Below are 23,532 nucleotides of genomic sequence, written 5' to 3' on the forward strand. Positions count from 1 at the left end.
GAAACGGCTCATACTCGCTTATCTAAATCCCATATCCCTCAAAAACATATGTTCTGGTACCACATCACCCATGGCTGCATTGCATTCCAAAAGGTACCCTATTCCCTTTATAGTGCACTACTTTTGACCAGGGCCCATGGGACTCGTCAAAAGTAGTGTACAATATAGGTAAACGGGTACCATTTGGGACGCACACATACTTCTAACACCATCTGGACCTTTCATTTCCACGACCCTAAGTGAACTATTAATTAATCAGAACAAGCCCACTTTGTTAATGATGTATGACGTGCACCATTCACCATTCAAATCTGAGGTAACCCCTTGAATAGGCATTACCTAATGAGACCATCAAAGCTAAACACATGCACATGATGTCAATGTTTGATTCTATTCCACCAACATGGTTGCATCTCAAGTGTTTCCTTGATTCCTCTTTCTCCTCGAACTGTGTTGGAGGCGAGGAATCAATTAAATACTATTGAGATTTTACCACCATTATCTGAATTCAGAGTTTCCTGAAAGGAGTGGATGATGTGAGAGGGTCAGGGGATAGTCTACTTCGCCGTAGTAACGGTACCTTGGCAACTGCAGAGTTAATGGGTGATATTTAAAGGGCTGGTGGCGGATCCCTCCCCCAGGTTTCATACAGGTTGTATTCCTTCGCTCTCTGGATCTGCCGCATATCAACAGGCAGGAGAGGTTTGCTTCTGACAGTGACTGACTGAAGTATGTAAGTCTAGTTTCATTAGATTCTTTGCAAGATGAATTAGCATTGAGATATTTTATCTTTATATTCTTTTTTGCTACAGGAGTGTGTTTATATTTCAATGTGTTATGTAGCAACTGGTTGACAGGAAAATTATAGTATTTATCTATATTCATCTATTAATTTATTGAAAGTATATGCAATTAATATTAAAAAATTATGATAAATAAGGTTACTTTTACTTGCTTTTCATGGTAATGATCCAGCATGAATGTAATACATGGAATGGATAAATAGCTGCTCTGAATTAATTTCATCCTAGACATCAACATTTGTATTTCCTTCTGTACCTGCATACTTATTCTCAACCCCACAGTACACCACAATGATATGAAATGAATTGTAGACAGGTGAGCGTGGTACCAACGATCCACATGAGTAAAGTACAACTGTCATTTGTGCCTTTCCCAGTTCCCATTTCATTTTTTCACAGAGACGAGGAGCGAGGGACAAGGTCACTATGGGTACCAGCTCCTCATCATACTCCCCCAAGACGGTCTACCTAGATGTGGATGGGAAAATGCAGAAGGTGAGTGAGACCAGAGATCTGTATATAATGATGCTTATATTCCAAAGGCGGGAAGGCAGGCGACAAGCTTAGGTCCAAAATAAGCCCATAGAAACACATTGGGCTTATTTTTTACAGATTTTGGCAAGAGTGAAACCTTTTGCCTCTTCCTCTCTGGTGAGACTGAGTGACACAACTTATGGTCCTGGTACACCAGCTGCCATTATCAGTTCATTACAGCTGATATAATGCAAATAATATCAACAACAATGACATGCATGTTTTTAAGGAATTATATAACACTTTATAAGGAGGAGCTTTAAGTAGTGTAACTGAATCATGGGTATTGAAGGGATGGATGCTTGAGGTATTTCAATTATATTAATTTGTAATTGTCATGAATGAGGATGGAAAGAAAGTTGAAGGAAAATGGGTTTTATGTTTGACATTGATTGCATTAGCAAATTTTTAGATACAGTAAATTACATTGTAGTAAATGTGAAGTAGTCTGATGGCTAGAGCTTACAACTCAAACCACTTGAACTGTCTGCCTTACATGTGACCACCTTGTGTTCATCTCCTGTGAAAGTATGGGGGCTTTGGTCAGGTCAAGAGGTGCCCAGATAAGACAGGTGATTCACAGGTGGTTGTGACACAAAGGGAGGTGTAACACCTGGAGTGAACATGCTCTCATCATTATTGATATTCATTCTATTGATTTCAGTTGTTAGGAGTTCATGGTTATAAAGAAAATCATTACTTGAGTAGTATTATTTATCTTCAGTATCCCTGAAATACTTTGTATGTGCAAATACAGTACCAAGACACTATTAAGTATGAAGATCGGCAGTTTGATCTACATCAGTACTATTTGTATCGATATATTGTATCTTTAATGTTCTTGCCTCTGTTTTTAGGTGATTTTCAGTCGATACTGCAGCCCCTGTGACATCCGAGAACTGCTGTGTTCTTCCTCTAACATAGCCAGGTCAGTGGCACCTCACTGCCCTTTTTCACTCAAACACATACACATCTTAATTTGAGCCAGTTTGCTACAGCAGGAAAATAATTCTGCAGCAACAGAAAATGTGGATTATTATTAATGGACATTTTTGTTGGGGTTGATACATTTTTTGTAAGGGGAAATCAAGTCTAAAATTTCAAAGTGGAAATTACAAATGTCAGAAGCCTATTTAATCCTCAAAAACATTACAAGTTTTACATTTCATGTATTGCAGGAAAGTTCTCCTGCATCAGGGTGGTCAAATTAAGATCCTACATCTGTACACCCTTATGTCCTGCACTTATCAACAACGTTAAATCAATATGCCAACTGTCTAACATTACTTACTATTCTAAAACTCTTGAGTTTGCTTTATGGATCTCCTCGCCTTTGAAGCTTGCATTGTCTGTCCTCAGCTTCAAAGCGTTTTTTTACTTACCATTTCCCTTTTCCCCACTTAACATGATGCAGCATACAATACTTTGATGTATTTAATAATTTGTGTAATACTTTGATTTGTCCTCAGAAATACTGCTATAAGTCTGGTGAACTCAGAGGGAGCGCTGATCTCCATTGATCCCACAATGCCTACCAACACCCCAAAGTAATGACACGTGTTTTTGGAAACACTGTATTTTTTACAGTCCGCTGTTTGACGTGGTATTTATTCAGACAATACATTGTGAATAGGTAATAAGCTTATATTAGTCATTGGTTTGGTGTAGACATAGTAGCAGAAAGTATACATTATTACCATATAATTTCCTACAATATATACACTACAGTGCAAAAGTTTGGGGTCACTTAGAAATGTCCTTGTTTTGAAAGAAAGGTTTGAGAAACAGGTGCCTCACAAGTCCTCAACTGGCAGATTCATTAAATAGTACCCGCAAAACACCAGTCTCAACGTCAACAGTGAAGAGGCGACTCCGGGATGCGGGCCTTCTAGACAGAGTTCCTCTGTCCTGTGTCTGTGTTCTTTTGCCCATCTTAATCTTTTCTTTTTATTGGCCAGTCTGAGATATGGCTTTTTCTTTGCAACTTTGCCTAGAAGGCCAGCATCCCGGAGTCACCTCTTCACCGTTGATGTTGAGACTGGTGTTTTGCGGGTACTATTTAATGAAGCTGCCAGTTGAGGACTTGTGAGGCGTCTGTTTCTCAAACTAGACACTCTAATGTACTTGTCCTCTTGCTCAGTTGTCCACCGGGGCCTCCCACTCCTCTTTCTATTCTGGTTATAGCCAGTTTGCGCTGTTCTGTGAAGGGAGTAGTACACAGCGTTGTACAAGACTTTAGTTTCTTGGCAATTTCTTGCATGGAATAGCCTTCATTTCTCAGAACAAGAATAGACTGACGAGTTTCTGAAGAAAGTTCTTTGTTTCTGGTCATTTTGAGCCTGTAATCGAACCCACAAATGCTGACGCTCCAGATACTCAACTAGTCTAAAGAAGGCCAGTTTTATTGCTTCTTTAATCAGAACAACAGTTTTCAGCTGTGCTAACATAATTGCATAAGGGTTTTCTAATGATAAATTAGCCTTTTAAAATGATACATTTGGATTAGCTAACACAACGTGCCATTGGAACACAGGAGTGATGGTTGCTGATAATGGGCCTCTGTACGCCTATGTAGATATTCCATTAAAAAAAGTGGTGTTTCCAGCTACAATAGTCATTTGCAACATTAACAATGTCTACACTGTATTTCTGATCAATTTGATGTTATTTTAATTGACAAAAAAATTGCTTATTTTCTTCACAAACAAGGACATTTCTAAGTGACCCCAAACTTTTGAACGGTAGTGTATATATTTTCAAATGTAAAAAACAAAATATTAGCTGGAACAATACTTTAAAATAATATTGTGACACTGTTGGTAAATGTTTTTCCAGATGGTTCAAACTAAATCACTTTAATTGGAGGGTGGGATACTAGCTGGTGGTAACTGAAATCTGCCATCTGTTGTTGTTTTGTCTCATCGCAGCTCCCAGTACAAAGTAATGCCTCAGTCGACTGGTCAGGTGGGAGGTACGCTACAATATGAAGCATTTGCGAATTCTATCATTTTCACAGTCACATACAGTAATGGTAAATAGATAATACAGAAGCAAAGTCAGAACCACCGATACATATTTTTCCTCCTTTCAGACAAAGAAGACATGTTCCAGAATGTTTTGTCTCAGGTGGCAGAGCAATTTAGCAGGTGATATACAAGGATTACATTTTTTATATTTTAGTCATTTAGCAGATACTCTTATCCAGGTGTTTTGTTTAGTCTAGTTAATTTGATTAATTTAGAAATTATATCTGAGAAAATATCTGTGGCCATCGCACCAATTTCTGGTTTTGTCTCTCTTTTCATTCATCTGTTCAGTCTGTGTTGATTTGATTGATTTTACTTGTAAGTAAAAAATAAATAAAAATACACACGTTGCCTAGGCTCACACAGATTTCTGCTCAATTAAAGGAGTTATGTTTTCCACCATTTCTGTTTCAGGGCTTTTAGAATCAATGAGTTGAAGACAGAGGTGACCAATAGGCTTGCCATGTTGGAGAAGAGAGTGGAGTGTGAGTGATGGTGTTACTGTTTTAACGTTGGCACCACTGGCTTTAGTTTGTGAGAATATTCACACCTACACTGAATATACTTTTATATGCATTATACAAATTTAATATATAAAAATAATATCAGTTTTGTTGTGAAATATTTATTACTGTATACATTGACTCTGTTGCAGTAGAGGGGCTTAAAATGGTGGAGATTGAGAAGTGCAAGAACGACCTGAGGAAATTACGGGATGAGATGACCTCAAAGGGAGGAGGAAGGTCAGACAACTGCAAATAAACCAAATGATCATATCAGATAGTAGTAATAATAATATTGAATTAAACAGAATCCAGTGGAATATGTCTACATTTACAACATTGAAGTTTCAAAGGTCAATGTTGGTGAGGTCAATGTTGAAAAGATTATATAGAAGACACTCTTTAATCCATGTTGATACATTCAAAAGGCCTTTTAAGGGCCCAAAGTAACATATTGTTCAGTACATTTTCCTTTAAGGGGCCATCTGCAATTGCTACATCCATTTTTGGATTGTTAAATTAATGATATCCATTGATTCTTGAAGAATATAACTTATAAATGCCTCATGAGCTAAGTTCAACTGTCCTACCCTATCAGATCCCAAAATATAAGCATGTTTTAATACCTTTTTTGTAAACAATGTAATTGTAAACAAACACTGTATAGCCTCAAAACATGGTTCAAACGATAATTGTTTCCTCGTGGATAGTCAGCTTTGTCTATGAATTTGAGTGGTTACCATTCTCCAGCCCAATCCTCAGCTCTTTCCAAAACAGAGGCGGGGTAGACGCTTTTGTTATTCTTTGAACTGCAGACTGTCTCATTAATACTGTATGTGTAGTCTATTATGATTAAAATAAGAGCCTCTTAAAATTGACCAAGCCATATGTTGCCCTTAAATCAGTGTTGATTGAAGGCCCATTACATGAAAGAACCTTGAATATGTTCTTATATATTCTTAACTTCTAGGCTACCACCCTTCTGTTTTCCCCAATATTGCTTCTTATTATTAGAGTGACTTGTGGTTGCAAATATAGCTTCACAGAGGACGGCAAGAAACTGTCCCCAAGACGAGACGTTCCAAATTACCCAAAGGTAAACAGTTAAAGCATAATAACCAGTACACCTTTTGTTAATGCTGAATAAATGACTTACATTACTCTTTGCACTATGTCTACAGTACACTCTATCCCAGGAGACCATAGAAGCTCTGAAGAAACCTACATTTGACGTTTGGCATTGGGAGCACAATGAGGTTGGGGATATTTCATGTAGCCTAATTTGGGCAAATATGCATTGCATGTATGTATGAATGATAGATGTATTTTTATCTGACAAATGATTATTCTTGCTTTGATACTTTTTCCAAGGCAATCTATAAAGATAGCTAATCACTGTCTTAGTCCCAATTGCTCTGTGTAGTATTAAACATATTCTGATAGTACTCATTACTGTATCATGTTTCCAATGTGGAGATGTTAAGCTGTCTGGAGTACATGTATCATGATCTGGGCCTGGTGAAGGAGTTTAATATGAACCCCATCACACTGAAACGATGGCTGGTGAGTTAGATCCACACTTGTGAAACCCCTATCTTTACCCAAGTAGTCATTAGCCTCGATTTCCATTCTTTATCTCATGAAAGAAAAAATATACACTTATGAGCTGATTCAAAATATACACACTATTAAAAAAGGCTTGATTTGTTGTTTGTAAGATGTTTGTTGCTTTGTGTTTCAGCTGGGAATCCAGGAGAATTACCGCAACAACCCGTTCCATAATTTCCGCCACTGCTTCTGTGTCAGTCAGATGATGTATGGAATGATTCACCTGTGCAACTTACAAGTGAGAACACACCTCATATAGTGTGTGTGTGTGTGTGTGTGTGTGTGGTGTGTGTGTGTGTGTGACTCTGACTCTAGCTGTGTTTCTCAGGAGAGGCTCACCATGACTGACATGTGCATCCTCATGACAGCTGCCGTGTGTCACGACCTAGATCACCCAGGCTACAACAACACGTAGGTCACATTACATATATATATATATATATATATATATATATATATATATATATATATATATACACAGTTGAAGTCGAAAGTTTACATACACTTAGGTTGGAGTCATTAAAACTCGTTTTTCAACCACTCCACAAATTTCTTGTTAACAAACTATAGTTTTGGCAAGTCGGTTAGGACATCTACTTTGTGCATGACACAAGTAATTTTTCCAACAATTGTTTACAGACAGATTATTTCACTTATAATTTACTGTATCACAATTGCTGTGGGTCAGAAGTTTACATACACTAAGTTGACTGTGCCTTTAAACAGCTTGGAAAATTCCAGAAAATTATGTCATGGCTTTAGAAGCTTCTGATAGGCTAATTGACATAATTTGAGTCAATTGGAGGTGTACCTGTGGATGTATTTCAAGGCCTACCTTCCAACTCAGTGCCTCTTTGCTTGACATCATGGGGAAATCAAAAGAAATCAGCCAAGATCTCAGAAAAAAATGTTGACCTCCACAAGTCTGGTTCATCCTTGGGAGCAATTTCCAAACGCCTGATGTACCACGTTCATCTGTACAAACAATAGTACCCAAGTAGAAACACCATGGGACCACACAGCCGTCATACCACTCAGGAAGGAGACGCATTCTGTCTCCTGGAGATGAACGTACTTTGGTTATGAAAAGTGCAAATCAATCCCAGAACAACAGCAAAGAAGGACGTTGTGAATATGCTGGAGGAAACGGATACAAAAGTATCTATATCAACAGTAAAACGAGTCCTATATCGACATAACCTGAAAGACCTCTCAACAAGGAAGAAGCAACTGCACCAAAACCGCCATAAAAAAACAGACAACGGTTTGCAACTGCACATGGGGACAAAGATCGTACTTTTTGGAGAAATGTCCTCTGGTCTAATGAAACAAAAATAGAACTGTTTGGCCATAAAGACCATCGTTATGTTTGGAGGAAAAAGGGGGAGGCTTGCAAACCGAAGAACACCATCCCAACTGTGAAGCATGGGGGTGGCAGCATCATGCTTCACAGTTGGGTGCTGCAGGAGGGACTGGTGCACTTCACAAAATGGATGGCATCATGAGGAGGGACAATTATCAGTCAGGGAGTTAAAGCTTGGTCGCAAATGGGTCTTCCAAATGGACCATGACCCCAAGCATACTTCCAAAGTTGTGGCAAAATGGCTTAAGGACAACATAGTCAAGGTATTTGAGAGGCCATCACAAGCCCTGACCTCAATCCTTTAGAAAATTTGTGGGCAGAACTGAAAAAGCGTGTAACAGTGTAGGTTCCGTCCCTCTCTTCGCCCCAACCCGGGCTCGAACCAGGGACCCTTGCACACATCAAGAACTGACACCCACGAAGCCTCGTTACCCATCGCGCCACAAAAGCCGCGGCCCTTGCAGTGCAAGGGGAAACCCTACTTCAAGTCTCAGAGCGAGTGACGTCACTGATTGAAACGCTATTAGCGCGCACCACCGCTAACTAACTAGCCATTTCACATCGGTTACAAGAGCAAGGAGGCCTACAAACCTTACTCAGTTACACCAGCTCTGTCAGGAGGAATGGGCCAGAATTCACCCAACTGATTGTGGGAAGCTTGTGGAAGGCTACCTGAAACGTTTGACCCAAGTTAAACAATTTAAAGGTATGTAAACTTCTGACCCACTGGGAATGTGATGAAAGAAAGAAATGCTGAAATAAATAATTCACTCTACTATTATTCTGACATTTCACATTCTTAAAATAAAGTGGCGATCCTAACTGACCTAAGACAGAGAATTTTTACTAGGATTACATGTCAGGAATTGTGAAAAACGGAGTAAATTTTTTTGGTCTAGGGTGTATGTTAACTTCTGACTTCAACTGTATGTATGTATGCATGTATGTATGTATGTATGTATGCATGTATACACACACACACACACATTTTTTGGTTACTACATGTACTAGTAACCAAAAAATTGTTAAACAAATCAAAATATATTTGAGATTCTTCAAGTACCCACCCTTCGCCTTGATGCCAGCTTTGAACACTCTTGGCATTCTCTCAACCAGCTTCATGATGTTGTCACCTGGAATGCATTTCAATTAACAGGTGTGCCTTGTTAAAAGTTCATTTGTGGAATTTCTTTCCTTCTTAATGCGTTTGAGCCAATCAGTTGTGTTGTGAGAAAGTAGGGGTGGTATACAGAAGATAGCCCTATTTGGTCAACGACCAAGTCCATATAATGGCAACATCAGCTCAAATAAGCAAAGACAAACGTCAGTCCATCATTACTTTAAGACATGAAGGTCAGTCAATTCGGAAAATGTGCAGTCGCAAAAACCACCAAGTTCTATGATGAAACTGGCTCTCATGAGGACCACCAAAGGAAAGGAAGACCCTGAGTTACCTCTGCTGCAGAGGATAAGTTCTTGGATAAGTTCTTCATTTTTGCAAATGTATAAAAAAATCCATACAGAAATATCTAATTTACATAAGTATTCACAACCCTGAGTGAAAACATGTTAGAATCACCTTTGGCAGCAATTACAGCCGTGAGTCTGTCTATATTTGCACATTTATTATTTTTAAAATTCTTGAATTATGTCGAGGCTCAGATCTGGGGAAGGGTGCCAGAAAATGTCTGCAACATTGAAGGTCCCCAAGAACGCAGTGGCCTCCATCATTCTTAAATGGAAGAAGTTTGGAACCACCAAGACTCTTCCAAGAGCTGGCAGCCCGGTCAAACTGAGAAATCAGGGGAGAAGGGCCTTCTTCAGGGAGGTGACCAAGAACCCGATGGTCACTCTGACAGAGCTCTAGAGTTCCTCTGTGGAGATGGAAGAACCTTCCAGGAGGACAACCATCTCTGCAGCACTCCACCAATCAGGCCTTTATGGTAGAGTGGCCAGACGGAAGCCACTCCTCAGAAAAAGGCACATGACAGCCCGCTTGAAGTTTGTCAAAAGGCACCTAAAGACTCTTACTATGAGAAATAAGATTCTCAGGTCTGACGAACTCTTTGGCCTGAATGTCAAGCGCCATGCTGTGGGGATGTTTTTCAGCGGCAGGGACTGGGAGACTAGTCAGGATAGAGGCAAAGATGAACGGAGCAAAGTGCAGAAAGATCCTGGATGAAAACTTACCCCAGAGTGCTCAGGACCTCAAACTGGAGCGAAGGTTCACCTTCCAACAGGACAATGATCCTAAGCACACAGTCAAGACAACGCAGGAGTGGCTTCGGGACAAGTCTCTGAATGTCCTTGAATGGCCCAGCTAGAGCCCAGACTTGAAACCGATTTAACATATCTGGAGAGACCTGAAAATTCTTGTGTGCTAATGCTATGTCCTGTTGCAGGTACCAGATAAACGCTCACACAGAGCTGGCGGTGCGCTACAACGACATCTCACCCTTGGAGAACCACCACTGTGCCGTGGCCTTCCAGATCATCTCCATGCCAGAGTGTAACATCTTCGCCAACATAGAAACGGAGGCCTTCAAACACCTCAGACAGGTGAGGCACCAGGTTTCTCACAGCAAGGGCCTCACTGCAATTTGAATAACAAAGCATTTGTGAAGTAGCATGTATTATAGTTTAGAAGCTAAAAATGGGGTTTAGCTATGTTAGGTTAAATATACACTGAGTGAACAAAACATTAGGAACACCGTCCTATTATTGAGTTGTACCCCCTTTTGCCCTCAGAACAGCCTCAATTCATCAGGCATGGACTGTTCAAGTTGTCGAAAGCATTCCACAGGGATGCTGGCCCATGTTGACTCCAATGCTTCCCACAGTTGTGTCATGTTGGCTGGATGTCCTTTGGGTGGTGGATCATTCTTGATACACACTGGAAAAGGTTGAGCATGAAAACCCCAGCCACGTTGCACTTCTTGACACACTCAAACCAGTGCACATGGCATCTACTACCATACCCCGTTCAAAGGCACTTAAATCTTTTGTCTTGCCATTCACCCTCTGAATAGCACACATACACAATCCTTGTCTCAATTGTCTCAATGCTTAGAAATCCTTCTTTAACCTGTCTCCTCCCCTTCCTCTATACTGATTTGAAGTGGATTTAACAAGGGACTTCAATAAGTGATCATAGCTTTCATCTGGATTCACCTGGTCAGTCTGTCATGGAAAGAGCAGGTGTTCCTAATGTTTTGTACACTCAGTGTATAGCCTACCATGAATAGAAACCAACATTATTGTAAAATAAATGGTATTACACATCACCACCTAAACATAGGGATAGTTTCGCACAGAGGATGGCTTTTGTTTGTGATTTTGGCCAGGATTGGTTTCTAGTATAGTATAATGATATTATTTGCGACCTTGGCAGGCTATCATCACTCTCATCTTAGCCACAGATATGGCCAGACACGGTGAGATACTGGACTCCTTCAAGCAGAACGTGGACAACTTTGACTTCACCAACCACAAGCATGTGACATGTGTATGTATGCATTATTTACGTAAGGTTGTCACGGTTGATATACAGCATGTGTCAAATATATTGCAGAGACTTTGGGGGAAGCCCAAACCCAGGTCTAGCAATGGACAACCCAGCACCTTAACCTTAATGCCAAGACGTCTGAACCTCTTTACAAGGTTGTTAGGTTTTACATCCGTTATGTTTGAGGATTGTTGTTGCGTCTCTGTGCAGCTAAAGCTGGTGCTGATCAAGTGCTGTGACATCTCCAATGAGGTGAGACCCACGGAGGTGGCCGAGCCCTGGCTAGACTGCCTGCTGGAGGAATACTTTATGCAGGTGAGTTACTGCTTTTTTGAAAATGATTGTCAATTAACTCACCATTATTTTAAATAATAACCGTAATTGTGAAGAAAAAGTATAGTCTTGACTAATCTCGGACACAGAACAAAAATTGTGCAAATTAAGTTCTGGGGGGAGACAAAACTAGCAAAGTCTCCACCCCTCCAAATGAAAACTCGCAGCCATTTTTGGGCAAATCTTTGGGCCAAATGTCCCCTCCCCTTCCAAAATGTGAGCGCCTGTGCAATTCAGATTTGTCCAAATGATTAGTGAGAAAACAGTTGTGTACCGGAACAAAGTTCTCATTAGTCGTTGAATCCCACAGTCTATCGACAGATGCTACTACCATTTATGGTACATGTATTTGTCCACGAGAGATGTCCACGAGTCTTGAGCAACCTTCAATGTTGCAAGGAAGTATTTTCACCTTAAAGATATTTACATTTCTCATCTCATGAAATCACACAAATCCTTGGTTTAAGGCAAACTATATATGCATTTTCCAATGGGTGTGGGGAGGTGTGCCCCTTTCTTTCCAATGAGGAAAGAAGCAAATGTTCTGTATAGGCTTTCATTATCTGTTTTTGTGTCCAGAGTGACAGAGAGAAATCTGAGGGTCTCCCAGTAGCTCCGTTCATGGATCGGGACAAAGTGACCAAACCCACCGCTCAGATCGGCTTCATCAAATTTGTCCTCATTCCCATGTTTGAGACTGTTATGAAGGTGTGTTTCTGTTTCCGTGTGAGCCTGTGACTGAGATCCAGAGTGAGATTCAACAACCCAAAATGTCTGCCAACAGAAATGTATGCTATAACACTGTGGGGTGGTTTCCTGGACAGGGGTTCAAACTTTAGAACCCAGCTCCTACATTTGAATATAAAACTAGATTTTATCAAACAAAACTATGCTACATTTTATCTCTGGGACCCTCAGGATGACAAATCAGAGCAAGATTACTGAATGTAAGTACATTATTTACCTTCAGAGGTGAATGTATGAAACCAGTTGCCTTGATACAAGTTTTTTGTTGTTGTGCACTCTCCTCAAACAATAGCATAGTATTTTTTCACTGTAATAGCAAATGTAAATTGGACAGTACAGTTAGATTAACAAGAATTTAAGCTTTCTGCCCATGTAAGACATGTCTATGTCCTGGGAAATGTTCTTGTTAGTTACAACATCATGCTAATCACATTAGTGCACATTAGCTTAACCGTCCCGGTAATCTATGGATGTAAATCAGTGGCGGCAGGTGACAAAAAAAATGTTGTAGGATAATGGATGAAAACTATTTTGGGACAAAAAGCTAATGGGATGACAATCTTTCATGTTCTGAGCCACTCTTAAATGACTACATCTAAATGTGTGTCCTAGCTCTTCCCCCAGATTGAGGAGATTATGGTGCAGCCTTTGCGGGATTCTCGAGACCACTATGAAGAACTTAAACAGATTGACGATGCCATGACTGAGGTAAAACCCTTCTCCTCACACCTCGTTGACCTCAAGAATTGAGGTCAATCTCATTTGCATTGTATGTTAAAAATAAATGGAACAAACATGGAATACATTATGGCTGACTCATTATACAGACTCTTGCGAAAAAAAACAATAGAGAACATGGGCATTTGTAGTTAAAATTGTGTGTTTAATTATTTTCCTGAATTGACTGAAGTTAAGCTGAATGTGTCATGCCCATTGAAAATGGGGGCCCTTTTTTAATTTGTTTGCTGAAAAGATAAAATAAATGTTTCTTCAATGCATAATTAACTCAAAGATATCGAATTTGGCCATCAGTTCCCCCTTGAAAAAATTAAGTGCATGACACCTCATCATTGCTTTCCTTTTATTGTGTGTAGATGCGGTATGTCCTGTTACAAGGCACTACTACAGCAGGGTAGTACTGATAATAACTGGCTCAGGGGTGAAGTTTCCCCTATGTGCAGATCGAGACTCAGCTTCCTCAATCCTAACCTTAGCACTAGTGAGGAAACCTTTAAACTGACCCAAGATCAGCGTCTAGGGGTAACTTCACCCAATAACTGTGGCCTTGGTCCTTAGCCTATCTATCAGCTTTATTACTCTATAAAATCCCTCCGCCGCCATCTTGTGTTAACATAAAGGTGTCTTTTGTTCTACAAGGCACAGAAGAAAAAAACTGAGAGCAAGTCATTAGGAGGAAAGAAGAAATAAACTTTTCCTGCAAACTCATTGGTGCCTTGTAAGTTTAAACGTTAGATGTGACGTGCCCTCCTCTTTCACTCTCTGACCAAACTTTATCCCACTAATGATGTAGTTTACATTTATCCCAATATGAACAGGATATTTAGAGGGGACCTGATCCTAAATGAACACTTCTACTCTGAGACATGCAGCCCATGTAGCGTTGGTAGGCCCTAGACTGGCTTCAATAGTAAGTGTCATGTGCCATCTAGTGGTCATACCAGTGTTACCATACGGTTTATTAGGCTTCAGATTAAATAAATGTATGAACTTCACAGGCTGGTGAAAGTGCACAGGGATTTTGATGCTGCTTTCCAATAAATATTGAGGGTCTTATTCTGCTGACATGATGATCGATGTTTGACTCCCCTTTGACAAATAAACATTCTCGCTCTTATCCATAATAATCTTGTCATGTAAACGCAGGTGCCAAGACCAGAGTAGGCATGTTTGCTATTTAACGGAACAGTTTTTTTGACAAAACTATCGGTAGAGTTTCAAAACACAATGGAAACACATTGAACTTCAGGTTTTTATTCGGTACATGAAAACTTAAGCAAAAAAATGGCTTTTTGTGTCACCACGGAAAGCCAAAACCCCTGTTCATGCAAACCTGGTGATTAGAAGGTCCTGTGTAGATTGTATTTTCAACCAGAAACTATCAGGAAATAACACTGATATATGTTTCCAATGAGGAAACTGTGTTTGATTAATCAGCTGTTGTACAATATGATACAAAACACATGAAAAAATGTAATTTTGACTGCACTGGGCCTTTAAATCAACTCATATTACATAGCAGTATTGCCGATTTATCATATGATTGATATTGTTATGACATTCTATAAAAGGTAAAGCTTTTATACTAACTATTTTAGAATGCATATTGACATGGCTGTTCTATTGTAGAGAAGTGTGTGTGTAATAGGTCCACCTCACCGCACCCCTCTCTTTTGAAACCTAGTTCTGTGTGACCTTTGGTACTATCTCCAGCAGATGCATTTTATGCAATCTTTTCCTCTTATCCTGTTCTCCTCATTTGACCCTTGACCTGATGTAGAAATAATCCAGGATCACAACTCTGGAGGCTGAGATCTGTTGTGTCCTAATCATGTACTTTCCTCCTCCTTGAATTGCATGTGTTGATATGTCAGCGGTGGCTGGTGTCAGTTTAAATCGAAGGACATGTTCACTGTAATGGCTAACATTGCATTCAAGCCATTGCTATGAGCCGTCCTCCCTTTACCAGCCTCCACTGTTAAACGTATTATATGTATATTAATCTGTCTTTGAATAAGATCCCATTGATGGATGGCTATGTAGATAATGCCTCACTTTACAATGTAGATCTTCTGTTGTTTATAATGATAGTCTTATCACACAATGACCCTCGTTCCCAATTAACTGGTTATGCCCACCTCTATGTTTTCTGGCTTTAGAGACCTCGGATGGTGTTTCCATTCCGAGGGGGAAGCAAGGCGTCTGCCTGAGCCTGAGCAACCGTCTTGGCTTGGTTTTGGCCATAGAAAGGGAGACTCCTCCCCTAATACCACAACTTCCTGTAGTTATATAGTTATGTAGCCAGCCCAGGCAAGTAGGGTGAAGAAAAATACAAATTAACCAATCAGCACTTTCCCTCTCTCCTTAGCCACTCCCAACATAGTGAGAAGAGGAGAGAAGACGGCAGTGATATTGTTTGGCCTTAGGGATGGCAACACTGGTGCTGGTTTTGTTTCTTCTTGTTATTTTTGCACAAGGTTTTCTTTTGGTAGAGAAGGATGAAACATTTACGGACAAATATGAAGAGATTGTGTCTTCTAAATTAGTATGTGAGGTAGGTTAAATAATAGTATTTATAATATGGATAGTATTTACATAGGGCTTTTCATTGTATGGGGCTAACGTACTGTACCTCAGCCACCTTATGGGCATTTTAAAGACAAAGTTGGAGATTAGGGACATATAGCAGGTCGGCAGTATTTTAACCAGTTTTGTAGAAATCACTACATGATTTACAGTGAAAGGACAAATACATTTCTACCAGTGTATATTTTGACACGTGCATGTATGACTTTGCATATCAAATAAAATAGCAATACTTATTGGCCGATTATCTCGTAGATGTGTCTTTATTTTAATGTTACTTTTAGATACACTTGCATCTCCTGAGAAACTGGAGAGGTCAGTGTGTGACAGCTATTACACTACAATATATTTCTCCACCTGCTGGTTATTTGGGACACCTTTTCCTTTCTGAGGCCTACTGAGACTTTTTTGTCACTAGTTTTCCTCTTTAAAAGAAGTCATCCATCATCATTATCAACCTGGTCTCTCATACATACTGTACACACAAACACCAAGAAGCAACAGCCAGCTGAAAAACATTCACAATGCGGAGTGATACAACATCACAACTTTATATATCAGGGATCAGCAACTAGATTAAGCTGCAGCATGTTTTTTTTCTTGAGAGATGTTCAGGGGGCCAGAACATAATTACAAATAATTATGTAGACTGCAAATTGACCGCAAGAAGCCCAAACAATATAATATTTGACTAAAACATAATTTCAAACCTTGCTTAAATTTGAATACCATCACATAAATCCAATCAAAATCAAATGAAATGGTATTTGTCACATGCTTTGTAAACAACAGGTGTAGACTAACAATGCACAAAGAAAGTAAAATAGAGAAATAAAAAAATAACACTAAATAGTAAAAGTTATAAGAATATACAATGAGTAACGATAACTTGGCTTTACACTAGTGTTTTCACGATACCAACCTTGTATACAATACCAGGCCAAAGCAATAATACACTTAATAATATGCTATGAGTAATGATAACTTCGCTATATCTCTTTATTTTGCGTAGGAATACTTCGTAACAGATTTCCAAAATTAAAATGACTGGTAGTTGATTTGCTGGTGTTTTTAGTCTTTTATGTCCAACAATTAATTATAGTTTTTTCAAACCCTTTATTTATTTTATTGTATTTTTTGCACAGAACACTTGGGGTGCCACATAAAATTACCCGGGGGCTGCTAGTTGGGGAATCCTAGTCTATATGATGATGATAATTGCACTACTATGAAGAATCTGTGAAACAGATTTCAGGTTGTTCTGTCGCCGTCCTGGTTGGCCTTGCTGACCTCGTCGATGTGGAAGACCGAGCCATTGAAGGTGGAGGCCAGGCGCTGGGCCTGGTGGTGCAATATCTTCTTCGCCTTGCTGTCAGCATCAAGATGACCGGCTCTGAGGGCTGGGCCGTCTGGAGGTGCCTCCCCAGGTGGATCGTAATCCTCAGAGCGCTGGCTGGGGAACACCTTTGTCACACTCTCCATCTCCCTGAGTAAGTCGTCTCGCTGCCAGGAAGGCCAGCAGAAGCCCCAGCAAGGATCAACGCTCGCACATTATCTATGGAAAAACCAGAAAAGGGCAGATAAGGCTACTCTATTTGACCATCATTCCATACACCTAAAGCTGAGTTCACAGAGACCATCTGAGTAAATCTAGGACAATCTCAACTAGCTGGTATAGATTTTGGAACACTGAAACCTGTTCACAGACAAAATCCAAAACTGATCAATCCACATGTTCAATCTTTCTAACCTGAGAAAATCTCAGTTTTAGAACTTTGAAACTGGATTGTGTCCGATTTTTCTGTTTTTGTTTTACCATTTCTCAGATGGTCTTTGTGAAAATAAAGTAATTCCTTGTTCACCACCGCAACCACCCAAGCCATAGACTGTTCCCTCTGCTTCTGCACAGCAAACGGTGCATCAAGTCTGACACCAATAGGCTCCTGAACAGTTTATATCCCTAAGCCATAAGACTGCTAAATAGCTAACACAATAGCTTACAAAATGGCTACACGGACTGAGTTTACCCTAATTTTGCAGTCTCTATGTACATTCACAGGGCCCTACACACTGACACTCCAACACCCATACAATCACTCACTCCATAATTTCCTCACACACATATAATATGCACATACATATATACACATACATATATACTGACTCTACACACACCCACTCGCATACAGTTGAAGTCGGAAGTTTACATACACCTTAGCCAACTACATTTAAACTCAGTTTTTCACAATTCCTGGCATTTAATCCAGAAAATGTCCCTGTTTTAGGTCAGTTAGGATCACCACTTTATTTTAACAATGTGAAATGTCAGAATAATATTAGAGAGAATGATTTATTTCAGCTTTTATTTCTTTCATCACATTCCCAGTGGGTCAAACGTTTACATACACTCAATTAGTATTTGGTAGCATTGCCTTTAAATTCTTGAACTTGGGTCAAATGTTTCGGGTAGCCTTCCACAAGCTTCCCACAATAAGTTGGGTGAATTTTGGCCCATTCCTCCTGACAGACCTGGTGTAACTGAGTCAGGTTTGTAGGCCCCCTTGCTCGCACACACTTTTTCAGTTCTGCCCACAAATTTTCGATGTGATTGAGGTCAGGGCTTTGTGATGGCCACTCCAATACCTTGAATTTGTTGTCCTTGAGCCATTTTGCCACAACTTTGGAAGTATGCATTTTCCATTTGGAAGACCCATTTGCGACCAAGCTTTTACTTCCTGACTGATGTCTTGATGTTGCTTCAATATAGCCACATAAGTTTCCTTCCTCCATGATGCCATCTATTTTGTGAAGTGCACCAACCCTCCTGCAGCAAAGCACCCCCACAACATGATGCTGCCACCCTCGTGCTTCACGGTTGGGATGGTTTTCTTCGGTTTGCAAGCTTCCCCCTTTTTCTTCCAAACATAGCCATGGTCATTATGGCCAAACAGTTCTATTTTTGTTTCATCAGACCAGAGGACATTTCTCCAAAAAGTACGATCTTTGTCCCCATGTGCAGTTGCTAACCATAGTCTTAGTTTTGGAGCAGTGGCTTCTTCCTTGCTGAGCGGCCTTTCAGGTTATGTCGATATAGGACTCGTTTTACTGTGGATATAGATACTTTGTACCTGTTTCCTCCAGCATCTTCACAAGGTCCTTTGCTGTTGTTCTGGGATTGATTTGCACTTTTCGCACCAAAGTACGTTCATCCCTAGGAGACAGAGATGCTCCTTCCTGAGCGGTATGACAGCTGCGTGGTCCCATGGTGTTTATTATACTTGCGTACTATTGTTTGTACAGATGAACGTGGTAGCTTCAGACATTTGGAAATTGCTCCCAAGGATGAACCAGACTTGTCGAGGTCTAAAAAAAAATTCCTGAGGTCTTGGCTGATTTCTTTGATTTCCCCATGATGTCAAGCAAAGAGGTGCTGAGTTTGAAGGTAGGCCTTGAAATACATCTACAGGTTTGACTCAAATGATGTCAATTATCCTATCAGAAGCTTCTAAAGGCATGACATAATTTTGTGGAATTTTCCAAGCTGTTTAAAGACACAGTCAACTTAGTGTATGTAAACTTATGACCCATTGGAATTGTGATCCAGGGAGTAATAAGTGAAATAATCTCTCTGTAAATAATTGTTGGAAAAATGACTTGTGTCACGCACAAAGTAGATGTTCTAACCGACTTGCCAAAACTATTGTTTGTTAACAATAAATTTGTGGAGTGGTTGAAAAACGAGTTTTAATGACTCCAACCTAAGTCTATGTAAACTTCCGACTTCACCTGTACAATCATCATATACGCTGCTGCTACTCTGTTTATCATAAATCCTGATGCCTAGTTACCCCTATACATACATACACTTTATACACAAAAGTATGTGGACACCCCTACAAATTCTTCTATTTCAGCCACACCCGTTGCTGACAGGTGTATAAAATTGAGCACATAGCTTTGCAATCTCCATAGAAAAACAAAGGGCAGTAGAATGTCCTTACTGAAGAGTTCAGTGACTTTCAACGTCATAGGATGCCACATTTTGTCAAATTTCTGCCCTGCTAGAGTGATGTTATTGTGAAGTGAAAATACCTAGGAGCAACAATGGCTCAGCTGCGAGGTAGTAAGCCACACATAGTCACAGAATGGGACCGGCGTGTGCTGAAGCGCATGGCACATAAAAATTGTTTGTCCTTGGTTGCAACAATCACTACTGAGTTCCAAACTGCCTCTGGAAGCAATGTCAGCACAATAACTGTTCGTCGGGAGCTTCATGTAATGGGTTCCCATGGCCAAGCAGTCGCACACAAGCTGGAGTGGTGTAAAGCTTGCTACCATTGGACTCTGGAGCAGTGGAATCGCATTCTTTTTTTATTTTTTTTATTTAACCAGGTAGGCAAGTTGAGAACAAGTTCTCATTTACCATTGTGACATGGCCAAGATAAAGCAAAGCAGTTCGACACGTACAACAACACAGAGTTACACATGGAGTAAAACAAACATAGTCAATAATACAGTAGAAAAATAAGTCTATATACAATGTGAGCAAATAAGGTGAGATAAGGGAGGTGAAGGCAAAATAGGCCATGGTGGCAAAGTAAATACATTATAGCAAGTAAAACACTGGAATGGTAGATTTGTAGTGGAAGAAAGTGCAAAGTAGAAATATACTGCTCAAAAAAATAAAGGGAACACTAAAATAACACATCCTAGATCTGAATGAATGAAATAATCTTATTAAATACTTTTTTCTTTACATAGTTGAATGTGCTGACAACAAAATCACACAAAAATAATCAATGGAAATCCAATTTATCAACCCATGGAGGTCTGGATTTGGAGTCACACTCAAAATTAAAGTGGAAAACCACACTACAGGCTGATCCAACTTTGATGTAATGTCCTTAAAACAAGTCAAAATGAGGCTCAGTAGTGTGTGTGGCCTCCACGTGCCTGTATGACCTCCCTACAACGCCTGGGCATGCTCCTGATGAGGTTGCGGATGGTCTCCTGAGGGATCTCCTCCCAGACCTGGACTAAAGCATCCGCCAACTCCTGGACAGTCTGTGGTGCAACGTGGCGTTGGTGGATGGAGCGAGACATGATGTCCCAGATGTGCTCAATTGGATTCAGGTCTGGGGAACGGGCGGGCCAGTCCATAGCATCAATGCCTTCCTCTTGCAGGAACTGCTGACACACTCCAGCCACATGAGGTCTAGCATTGTCTTGCATTAGGAGGAACCCAGGGCCAACCGCCCCACATATGGTCTCACAAGGGGTCTGAGGATCTCATCTCGGTACCTAATGGCAGTCAGGCTAGCTCTGGCGAGCACATGGAGGGCTGTGCGGCCCCCCAAAGAAATGCCACCACACACCATGACTGACCCACCGCCAAACCGGTCATGCTGGAGGATGTTGCAGGCAGCAGAACATTCTCCACGGCGTCTCCAGACTCTGTCACGTGCTCAGTGTGAACCTGCTTTCATCTGTGAAGAGCACAGGGCACCAGTGGCGAAATTGCCAATCTTGGTGTTCTCTGGCAAATGCCAAACGTCCTGCACGATGTTGGGCTGTAGACACAACCCCCACCTGTGGACGTTGGGCCCTCATACCACCCTCATGGAGTCTGTTTCTGACCGTTTGAGCAGACACATGCACATTTGTGGCCTGCTGGAGGTCATTTTGCAGGGCTCTGGCAGTGCTCCTCCTGCTCCTCCTTGCACAAAGGCGGAGGTAGCAGTCCTGCTGCTGGGTCGTTTCCCTCCTACGGCCTCCTCCACGTCTCCTGATGTACTGGCCTGTCTCCTGGTAGCGCCTCTATGCTCTGGACACTACGCTGACAGACACAGCAAACCTTCTTGCCACAGCTCGCATTGATGTGCCATCCTGGATGAGCTGCACTACCTGAGCCACTTGTGTGAGTTGTAGACTCCGTCTCATGCTACCACTAGAGTGAAAGCACCGCCAGCATTCAAAAGTGACCAAAACATTAGCCAGGGAGCATAGGAACTGAGAAGTGGTCTGTGGTCACCACCTGCAGAACCACTCCTTTATTGGGGGTGTCTTGCTAATTGCCTATAATTTCCACCTGTTGTCTATCCATTTGCACAACAGCATGTGAAATCTATTGTCAATCAGTGTTGCTTCCTAAGTGGACAGTTTGATTTCACAGAAGTGTGATTGACTTGGAGTTACATTGTGTTGTTTAAGTGTTCCCTTTTTTTTTTGGGCAGTGTAGAATTAATGGGGTGCAAAGGAGCAAAATAAATAAATACAGTAGGGGAAGAGGTAGTTGTTTAGGCTAAATTATAGATGGGCTATGTGCAGTGATCTGTGAGCTGCTCTGACAGTTGGTGCTTAAAGCTAGTGAGGGAGATAAGTGTTTCCAGTTTCAGAGATTTTTGTACTTCGTTCCAGTCATTGGCAGCAGAGAACTGGAAGGAGAGACGGCCAAAGGAGGAATTGGCTTTGGGTGTGACCAGAGAGATATACCTGCTGGAGCGCGTGCTACAGGTGGGTGCTGCTATGGTGACCGGTGAGCTGAGATATGGGGGGACTTTACCTAGCAGGGTCTTGTAGATGACCTGTAGCCAGTGGGTTTGGCGACGAGTATGAAGCGAAGGCCTGCCAACGAGAGCGTACAGGTCGCAGTGGTGTGAAGTAAATGGGGCTTTGGTGACAAAACAGATGGCACTGTGATAGACTGCATCCAGTTTATTGAGTAGGGTATTGGAGGCTATTTTGTAAATGACATCGCCGAAGTCGAGGATCGGTAGGATGGTCAGTTTTACGAGGGTATGTTTGGCAGCAGGAGTGATGATGCTTTGTTGTGAAATAGGAAGCCAATTCTAGATTTAACTTTGGATTGGAGATGTTTGATGTGAGTCTGGAAGGAGAGTTTACAGTCTAACCAGCCACCTAGGTATTTGTAGTTGTCCACATATTCTAAGTCAGAACCGTCCAGAGTAGTGATGCTGGACGGGCGGGCAGGTGTGGGCAGCGATCAGTTGAAGAGCATGCATTTAGTTTTACTTGTATTTAAGAGCAGTTGGAGGCCACGGAAGGAGAGTTGTATGGCATTGAAGCTCGTCTGGAGGGTTGTTAACACAATGTCCAAAGAAGGGTCAGAAGTATACAGAATGGTATCGTCTGCGTAGAGGTGGATCAGAGACTCACCAGCAGCAAGAGCGACATCATTGATGTATACAGAGAAAAGAGTTTGCCCAAGAATTGAACCTTGTGGCACCCCCATAGAGACTGCCAGAGGCCCAGACAACAGGCCATCCGATTTGACACGTTGAACTCTATCAGAGAAGTAGTTGGAGAACCAGGCAAGGCAATCATTTGAGAAACCAAGGCTCTGGAGTGATGAATCACGCTTCACCATCTGGCAGCCCGACTGACAAATCTGCGTTTGCGGATGCCAGGAGAACGCTACCTGCCCGAATGCATTGTGCCAACTATGAAGTTTGGTAGAGGAAAAATAATGGTCTGGGGCTGTTTCCATGGTTTGAGATAGGCCCCTTAGTTCCAGTGAAGGGAAATCTTAACGCTACAGCATACAATCACATTATAGACAATTCTGTGCTTCCAACTTTGTGGCAACAGTTCGGGTACGCTTTTTCCTGTCTCAGCATGATAATGCCCCCGTGCACAAAGCGAGGTCCATACAGAAATGGTTTGTCGAGATTGGTGTGGAAGAACTTGATTAGCCTGCACAGTGCCCTGACCTCAACCCCATCAAACACTTTTGGGATTAATTGGAACGCCGCCTGCAAGCCTGGCC

General features: G+C 41.1%; 1 protein-coding gene across 3 annotated transcripts; it reads left to right on the plus strand.

Annotated features, from left to right (window-relative positions):
• The first annotated feature begins 234 nt into the window (after nt 1-234).
• Nucleotides 235-15,993, plus strand: pde9ab (phosphodiesterase 9ab). Of its 3 annotated transcripts, none has more exons than XM_045717281.1 (18): nt 235-1,298; nt 2,195-2,265; nt 2,807-2,884; nt 4,265-4,308; nt 4,429-4,483; nt 4,778-4,848; nt 5,019-5,106; nt 5,881-5,962; nt 6,048-6,122; nt 6,343-6,429; nt 6,608-6,712; nt 6,803-6,885; nt 10,240-10,396; nt 11,229-11,342; nt 11,553-11,657; nt 12,255-12,383; nt 13,035-13,130; nt 13,800-15,993. In XM_045717281.1, exons 1-18 carry the CDS (start codon nt 1,230-1,232, stop codon nt 13,848-13,850), a joined length of 1,560 nt encoding a protein of 519 aa, XP_045573237.1. In that variant the 5' UTR covers nt 235-1,229; the 3' UTR covers nt 13,851-15,993. The 3 variants fall into 3 exon arrangements, with proteins under 3 accessions (XP_045573237.1, XP_045573239.1, XP_045573238.1); XM_045717283.1 differs by having other exon boundaries at nt 15,529-15,993; XM_045717282.1 differs by having other exon boundaries at nt 5,905-5,962.
• Nucleotides 15,994-23,532: the final 7,539 nt, after the last annotated feature.

This window comes from Salmo salar, chromosome ssa04 (assembly GCF_905237065.1).
Source record: "Salmo salar chromosome ssa04, Ssal_v3.1, whole genome shotgun sequence".
Lineage (NCBI taxonomy): Eukaryota > Metazoa > Chordata > Actinopteri > Salmoniformes > Salmonidae > Salmo > Salmo salar.